At 37.7% G+C, this 8,844-nt stretch overlaps 1 protein-coding gene across 2 annotated transcripts; it reads right to left on the reverse strand.

The window, feature by feature from the left end:
- Positions 1-1,732: 1,732 nt before the first annotated feature.
- LOC147211511 (interleukin-27 subunit beta-like) lies at positions 1,733-8,844 on the reverse strand. 2 transcript variants are annotated; one of them, XM_086108664.1, is made up of 6 exons: positions 8,729-8,844; positions 6,919-7,033; positions 6,683-6,788; positions 4,099-4,219; positions 2,625-2,782; positions 1,733-2,058 (listed from the first exon to the last, which is right to left on the reverse strand). In XM_086108664.1, exons 1-6 carry the CDS (start codon positions 8,808-8,810, stop codon positions 1,909-1,911), a joined length of 732 nt encoding a protein of 243 aa, XP_085964790.1. In that variant the 5' UTR covers positions 8,811-8,844; the 3' UTR covers positions 1,733-1,908. The 2 variants fall into 2 exon arrangements, with proteins under 2 accessions (XP_085964790.1, XP_085964702.1); XM_086108576.1 differs by having other exon boundaries at positions 2,619-2,782.

The following is an 8,844-nucleotide window of genomic DNA, read 5'->3' on the forward strand; positions in this document are numbered from 1 at the left end:
TTTTCACCGCTGCTGTGAGATGGGCACGCATGCCAAAAGCATAACTGATGGCTTGAAGTTTGAACTGAGCTTCGTAGTCGTGTCTCTTTGTAGAATTTATTTTCGGGGGTTCTTAGAAACCAAAACTGAAGTTGGTTTGCAACAATGCACATAGCCACACTCTATACAGGTGTTGGTACCTGCTTGTAGCGTCCCTTTAGCGTCCACTTACACGCCCACCCTTCACTCATTGGCGGACTTCTTCCCCGCATGCCTGTCACTCACGTCCGCCTTTTCTCTCTCTCTCTCTCTCCATATATGTATATATACACGCCCACCCTTCACTGATTGGCCGACTTCTTTGCCGCATGCCTGTCCACAGTCACTTCCGCCTTTTCTCTATATAAACAGCGTGTCGGCTGTCAGTCAGATTTTGGAACTCAGCGCATATACAAGACGCTCTGCATCATAAGGCGTCCTGTCCATTTTGGAGAAGATTTAAGACTTTTAATGGCGCCTTATAGTCGTGAAAATACGGTAATTATTATTATTTTTTTAAATGTTCGAAAAAATCCCCGATGCACTGAACCCACGATAAACGAACCGCGAAGTAGCGAGGGATCACTGTACATCTTTATTTATGTAGGGCTTTCACAATAGCTGCAGCTGTACGAGCACTTTCCAGAACATCTAAGTTAAAATAACAATGATAAAACAGAACACATTGCATAACATAAAATATAAATAATAAAATAATGCAATTGTGTGCACCCTTAGACTAATTTGTAACGTTTTCCCGATATCTGGACACAGGGGTGGCAGACAGAATTTTGGAACAAGGGGGGAACACATTTAGCCATATAGCATAATTGCCTAATTTAAGTTGGGGGTTTTTTTGCCCAAATTGAATGAGGAAATGAGCAGTTTTCATACAGTTTCTCTCATGTCATATGTGCAGTTTTGCAATACAGTATCTCATAAAGTTCTTCTCAAAATTACACAAGATTACACCATTTTAATAGCTCTGTTCAGTAACACACAAGGAAATTTGCAGCGCCTGCGGTCTTCTTGAGTGTCACGTAATGTTGGAATGTGTGCATCTCCAAATATGACACTGCTTGCCCTCTTCCTTCAGTTACCTTGACAGGCTGAGATGGAAAAAAAAGCAAGGCACAGCCATTTAAAAAATGGGCATTATTAAGATGTGCCGAATGTGGTAAGAAAACAACGCATTAATTCACTACTGAGTTTGCGAGAGGTGAATTTTAAAGCTGACATAATTTTTATCATTTTTGTATAAGTGCCAGTGGTCAACCCAAAGTGTCCCTTTAAAGGGGAAGTCAAATCTCCCTCCAAATTCTTTACAATATGTTCTATGCGCCTCCAGTTGTCGAAAAACATTTTTGGAATATGAGGTAAGCAGTAAAATCCTCCATTTTCAGGAGGCGACCATTTTGGTGAGGTTATGTTTGCATTTAGATCAAAGAGAAAAAAATGGCACATTCTGCTTAAGTCACATTTATTTGTTCAGCAATAAGTGAAGTGTCTTTTTTCTTTTGCTTACTTGTTCACACATCTGGTTGAATGAATTCTTTCAATATCAAGAAAAAAAATACCAGAGTTTTTAAAAAGTTGTGTTTTTTCTTGTTGTCCCAAAAAGTGAAATATGATACAGGCCAACGATTTCATCACGAGAACTCTTTAAGCAATGGATTGAACTCAAAACAATGCAGCAACACACGTTGAGACAATATAACAGTACATGCAGTAATTTATTGTTTGTTTTCTTCAAAAAAGTGCTAATATTAGTGCCATACTGATGAATCAAGGGGTGTTGAGACCTCCCAACAAAAAGTATATGTTTTACAGTGATTAGCAAAAACATTCAACAAATCCTGACATCAACCCAACAACCTGATTTTATGGCGTTTAAATTGTGGGTAAAGTGACGATGACGGGAGAGCTCCAGTGACTGCACTGGCCCAGACCCAGCAGGTCCATTGCGCACACCTGAAACACATACTCTCTTCCAGAGCTCAGACCCTTCAGCTCCACGCTGGTGCTCTCCAACGGACCAAGCTGCAGGAACCAGAAGTGCACAATCAGCAAGAACACAAATACAGTGGCAGTTTATTGTTGTTATTGTGAAAGGTTTTTAATTCCTTCACATTGTGGGGTAACTTAAAGGGATAGATTTCGAATTTTGACATTTTTAGCCGTAAAAAATTAATAGTTTGTCTGTCGTGATTTTTTAAAAATTGTTTTTCATGTACAATTAACACCTTTGAAAACGCATTGTGCTACTTGCTGTCGACTGAAAATGACATCACAGTCTCAGGGCACAGGCTTTTGCTTTGCATAGAAGTGACATACTTGTGACAACACTGTTGCCCTTACCCTCCTCGTTTTCTCTAGTACTTCCTTCAGGCCTTGGTAATGCTCTAGCTTTTCTTGTTTCGTTTTCCTTCTTGCTATCATTTTTTTTATTTGAAAAAGTTTTAACGGAGGTTTTTACCCACCTGGGAAACCCAATAACAGGTGTGAATTTCAAACATGATCCAGAGATTTAAACAACGATAATAAGAGTCAACAACATGAATCAAAAATGATTTGAATGGAACTATGGGCTTTAAACATACACTGACAGATTTGGCTTGGCCCTTGTGGTCCCACCGGTACGTGATCTGGTACTTAAGCGGTGCCATGTCCAGGTAAATCCACGTCGGGGGAGGCGACCACTCCAGCAACACATTCCTGGCGTGGTGGGGCGACACCTTGACATCCACAGGGGGGTCAGGTTTCACTGCAAAAAAGACAAAATATCAGTGGTGAGCGTTTGACCGACATTTACAACAGCCGGGGCTTATTTAAGATGAATGACAATGATAATAATCTGTTCCAGCCCTCACAAAACAGCAATTTAAAAATTGTGTTTTCAATTAGGACTCATCAGGATTTTACTCCATTAAAATAACTGGGAAAAAAAAGAAAACTTTGTGTGTCATCCAATGGACATTGTGTGTCTGCTGTGCACGCCTTGGCCACCGGGGGCATTGTCATACATAAAGACATGGTCGATGTGGATTTGATGAAGAAACACAGAAAGAAGATCATCGCAACTAAGGGGGTTCAACGGTAATGTTCAGTGTTCTTCGCAAAGGATAAATTGTATATGCCTGTATTATATTGTTTGATTGCATGCTGCCACTTGTGTTCAAATGTAAATCGGTGACATTTTTTTAAAGTACTGCTACTGGTGCACCAATGCTAGTATAATTAGCCTATCTATGACATATTGCAATGAGTTTTAGCATTAAGGTTTGATAAACTTCAATTTTGCCCAAGCAGATGACATTAATGCTGACCCATATAACTTCACCTATATTAGTAACAACTGTTGCTTTAACGAATCAGATTTCAAATTCATCCTCGAAGGCCCAGAGCTAGACCTTGATGATGTCAACATCTGATTGGTTGCTCGGAGCAAAACTTGTTGCGGCTAACTTCACCTCGCAAAGGCATTATTATTGCTTTTTATTTATTATTCTGCTGTTTTATTCTTCCACCTTAATTCAGCAATACATCGTTAGCAAGAGGAAACATTGATACATTATGACATTATTATACAGAAATATTATTTATGATTCGGCTATTTACCCCACCTTAATTCAGCAAGCATTGTTTAATGTATCCAACCGCACAAAAATGAGCTTATACAAGATTTCAAAATCGAAGCCCCAAATTAGATTTTTTTAAAGGTACTGTATTCTTCATTTGATTTATTGTTTACCTAAAATTTTCAGATTTTTTGTCATTTCAAACATTAAACTTTTAATTGTTTAGCTTAGTCCTGTTCCAAAACTTTTGACAGTTTCTAAATAAAACCCAAATGTTATGATTTTTTTTCAAAAAAAAATATTTTTTAAATTAATCCATTAAAAATATTTAGTTTTTATAAAGAAAAAAAAAGTTCAAATACTACGAGATGGCAAGTCGACATCCGCCTTGGCACAGAGCCTTCGCAAATACGGCTTTCGGACTTGCAAACATCAATAGTCCCGTTCAAAATTTCCACTGAAATTTTCTGGTGTTATAATGTGGTTATTATGGTTATCTTACCAACGTCCTCCAGCATGAAGCTGCTGAGATGAACCCTGCTGCTTCCAGAAGAAGACACAGTGGTCACATTGATGACATAATCGGTCAGCAGCTTCAGGTCGGGCAAGTGGCAGTGCCACAACTGCAAAAAAAATGGGTGAAACAAAAGTACTTCAATATGTCATTTTATTCCTTCATCCAGCTTCGATTTCAAATAAAGGGAAGTTCATGTACTTCATTGCGTCAATGGGTTTTTTTTTGTTTTAATTCTTATTTCCTTTTTTGTTGTTGTTTCTCTCAACATATATCAATTAAAAATGGCTGAGTTTGAAGATTGCCGTGCTAAATTTAGCATTATTTTAAAAAAAGACTCCTATAATTGTACATTAAACCTTACTGTCTCCATCTTCCATATGTATATATATATATTAGAGCTGTCAGTTTCGCGCGTTTTTATTGGCATTAATTTAAATGAATTTTAACGGGATTAATTTTTTTCTCACGAGATTAACGTGGAGCACGTCACAGCGGATGTTACGTTGCTCTATAAATAAACCAGAACCAAAACAACAAGCGCGCTGCATAGGTCCACGCACTTTGTTTTGCCAGCCACAGCAGCGCGAGACAGACACTTAAAGAGTTTATGAATGGAAAGTTTACTTTTAAAAAGTTGCCAGATTGCTCCACTGACAAGACCAAAGTTACCTGTTCTTCTCTCTCTCTGTATCATACAGGTATACGATGTATGCCACTGACGCGATTGTTACTTGTTTGGAACTATTTTGTGTGGAAGGTTACAGTGTTCCGTGTCCATATAAATAGAGCGGGTGGAGCTTCTCTGTGTTCGTCCGACAGTGACAGTGCGCTGAGGAGGTGACATGACAACGAAAGTTCAGCGGTGCAGTGGTAGCGACCTAGCGAAAATAAAACGTCTCCAGTGTTGTCATCGAACCAAGTGTAGTCATCCGAAATGAGGTCTACACAAAACCGTAGAAACTTCCACGCAAGAAGGACCAACACAATCAACATAGCCTGACTGCTGTGTTCAAAGCAAACTTGAGAAAAACGAAGTATGCAACCATGGTTTAAATCCACTATAGGCTGAGTTCTAGTTTACCACAGATGTGCACTTTATAATACAATACAATACATGCTGATTTATATAGCGCTTTCACAACAGCGTGTTATATTGTTCTGTTTTGATTCCATAAAAAGACCTGTTGAAGCAGCTGTTGTGTGACAAAATATTATTTTCACTGTTGTTGATGGACAGTAATATTGTGTGAGAGATTATGTGTGAATAACTGCTCCAAGTGAAAAATGTTCATGTAAAATTTAAAATCAAAATTGTTATTTCAGTAAATATTTGCATTTTGCACAAAGAAAACTAATTCATGATTCCATGTTGATGAGAGCATTAAAATGGGGAAAAATAGGACAAAAAAATATCAAAGGAAATTCAGAAATGATCAAAAATGCTTAAGTAATCACGATTAATTTTTTGTGAATTTGAGTTAATTATGACCGTTGCATTTTTAATTAGATTAAATATTTTAATCGTTTGACAGCTCTAATATATACTGTATATATATATAAATGTGTGTGTGTGTGTGTGTGTGTGTGTGTGTGTGTTCAAATCTGTGCATTTAGAAATACATACAGTAAGCAGAGGTAAACTTGTATTGTGAAACTCAGACATATGCGGTGCGAGGAAGAAAACGACTGCTTTATTCGTGTGGTGAGTGACATGCGTAACGTGCATGTAGTAACGTGCATGTAGTAAGTAGTAACGTGCGTTATTGACAGTACAGAATAGAAAACAAGAAATGGAAATGATGTCTATTTACCTGTACAGTATTTACATCCATGGCCTTTCAAAACCCAAATACTGCCAATATTCTAATTGCCAATTCTTTCCGTTTGGCTCTCGACGGAGATGCTCCTCTCTTCCCTTATCTTGTCTGCTAACTTTGTCTGGTGTAGTCTTGGGTCTTAAATACAACACTATAGCCACCTGCTGGATTTTGTCGATGAGAACAGCTGGGAGAGGGGAGCCGGCTGGCGCAGAGTAACTGAATAGACCGTGATCTACTTTAGACTTTCTCCTGGAAGAGATGCTAGCAGACACTTCACAGCCTTCGTTGGCTTTCCCACAGCCCTCCCCATGATGGCCCAAGGTGCGCTGCGGATGCGCCAGGCTGAAATGGCGCCTGGGATCGCGCCCTTTTTTCCTCCTCCCTCTTCCACATGTGCATGTCCTACACTTGTGTTTTATTATCTGGCTCAATGTATGTGCTGAGGTTTTTTCAGGCTCAAGGCCTGCTCTCCTTTAAGGAGAATGGTGAGAGTTTATCTGTTTTTTCCCCTTATCGTCTCCTTCCACATCTAAGATCTCAGGGCGCTAAACAGTGAACCACTAAACTGCCCGTTCTGTCTCCCTCTGTTGGTCATTGTTATTACTTATGTTTCTTTCCTTGTGTGTTTTTTACACACTTGGCCGTTAAATCTGATTCTGCTTCTGGTACGGTATTCGGGTTTTTTTCGCGGGGGGGGGGGGGGGGTTGATAGATATTAGTGTTTGATGAAAGTGAATTAAAGTTGGTACCTGCTCGGAGGAAGAAGACGACGACGATGATGATGATGATGATAAAAAGGAGGAGGTGGGAGGAATGAAACGGCAAGGCTTGCTGATTGATGGCTGGCGTCTCTCACTGAAAGGCGCATGCAAAATAACTTTAATACATGAGGACTCACTCACATGACACTTCTTTTGGTGGCCTTTGCAAACCACAAAAATGAACTGTTGTTGCTGATCCTGCTGCTGTGATCACCCGATTGTACCTGTAAGAGACGATGTAGTCCAGAGGCTGGGAGCCTGGGGGTTCCGCCCAGGAGCAGAAGGTGACGTTGGGATAACTCGCACACCAGCAATGCACGCTGGGTTTGGTGGGAAGATCTGACAAAATAAATTCATTGAGCCAAATATAATGTCTTTTACATTACAATTAATTTTTGGAGCAAAGTGGTGAGAAAGTGGTGAGCACGTGTACGATCCGAAAATATGAGATGTTTCTGTTACGATACAGTGCTGTTATATGTAAAAAGAGATATATTTCTGATGACGAACATTTATTTAAAAAGTAATAATGCAACATCAATAATAATGATCATAATAACGCTGTGAAAATACTTCCTGGGACAATTCTTCAACTTTTAACCTAACTGCAGACGATACAGGCAGTAAAAATAGCTTTTAAAAAAGTGCATTTCCCAAACAGCCATTCCAGGTGAAAGATGACATTGTGAAGGAGATAAAAGACATCTCACTTACTCTGCCACCCCAAATAGTGCTGTACGTGATTGGACAGCATGTGTTTTGCTCATATATTTTTGAAGTGCGTTTTTAAAGGGGTGGGAGGTAATCAACTTTTTATTGTTTTTTTAATGCAAGGGAACAAAAACATCCTACCCCCCTCCAAATATATATATATACAGTATATATATATATATATATATATATATATATATATGTGTGTGTATATATAAAATAAAAATAGGATCATGCTACACATTGGGCCTATTTTTGCTTCTTTTTGTTCAACAAATTAAAATACAAATTAAAGAATAAAAATGTAGAAAAAACATTTGTTTTATTCCATTAATATTTAGGAATTTTCTTTTGTTAGAAAAATAACAAAAAATAACGTTTTATTTTCTGATAATGTTTAAGATGTAAGGGGGAAACAGATCAGATGAACAAAAGTACAGTATATTATTTGTGCTTTTTGTGAGACATTTTTGCACCTAAAGCAAATATTTTATTTCCAGTTACAAATGCTTGGGATATTTGGGTTTTGCTGGGGTTTTTTTTGTTTGAAAAACAAACTACTTACTTTGTTCATCGTTTGCTATAAAAATATATTTTTTACTAACACCATCCAAAATTACATTTTTTCTTTTCTCTCAAAAATGTTTTTGTTGTTAAAAAAATAAACTATTACTTTTCTTTGTTTTCTTCATTGTATTTTTATACATAAACAAAAAATACATTTTTTTTGTTTTTCTGATGAAAATTCTGTTAATTTTTGGGAAAGAAAACAAGCAATTATTTTCACTGGTCAATGTTTTTTTTCTCCTTAAAATTCAACAAAAAAATTATTTTTTTCTGGTCTGATATTTTGTTTCAAATGTATATAAGACTTCTTTTTTTTCTACTTTTTTCAAAATATTGTTTGAAAAAAAACAACAAAAAGGCACATTTAGTTAATTTCCCCCTTAAGGCAACAAATTAATTTTCTTGCCTTTTGTGGTTTTTGCGGTGAAAAACCCCTCCTTCTTTATTTTCTTTCTTTCATTTTTTTTGTTCATAAATCAAGATAAATGGCTTTTTTGTACCCCCTGCCACTCCCCCCCCCCCAAAAAAAACTTTAAAACATTTAAGTTATTTGTAGAATTTGTTCTGGGCCCCCCCATTCATTTAATTTCCATCGTCGGAAGATACACCCTCCCAAAATATATTACAGTATACAGTATTTGCATTGTAGTTAGTTAATTCCAAATTCCAGACCAAAAAAAATGCATTCAAATGATGTTAGTGCTGATTCAAAGAGCCGCCAAATCAACAAGAAGTAGATGATGGTGTGCTACTCACCAGCATCGTCTGGCATCAGAGCCACGGCCTCGATGGCGACAACCAATGTGAGGAGAGTCCAGTAACCCATGCTCGTCATCATGTTGGAAGTACTCACTTCATATGAAGACACACAG

The sequence above is a fragment of the Hippocampus guttulatus genome, chromosome 1, assembly GCF_054856545.1.
Source record: "Hippocampus guttulatus isolate MCC_2025c chromosome 1, RoL_Hgut_1.0, whole genome shotgun sequence".
Taxonomy (NCBI): domain Eukaryota; kingdom Metazoa; phylum Chordata; class Actinopteri; order Syngnathiformes; family Syngnathidae; genus Hippocampus; species Hippocampus guttulatus.

What these genes read in the sequence shown, in the direction of transcription:
- LOC147211511 (XM_086108576.1), bottom strand. Translation starts at nt 8,810, where the DNA reads ATGATGACGAGCATGGGTTACTGGACTCTCCTCACATTGGTTGTCGCC. An exon ending in GACTACATCGTCTCTTACAG is followed by an intron (nt 6,789 to 6,918) that starts GTACAATCGGGT and finishes TGCGCCTTTCAG; the next exon opens with TGAGAGACGCCAGCCATCAA. An exon ending in CTTCATGCTGGAGGACGTTG is followed by an intron (nt 2,783 to 4,098) that starts GTAAGATAACCA and finishes TCTTTTTTGCAG; the next exon opens with TGAAACCTGACCCCCCTGTG.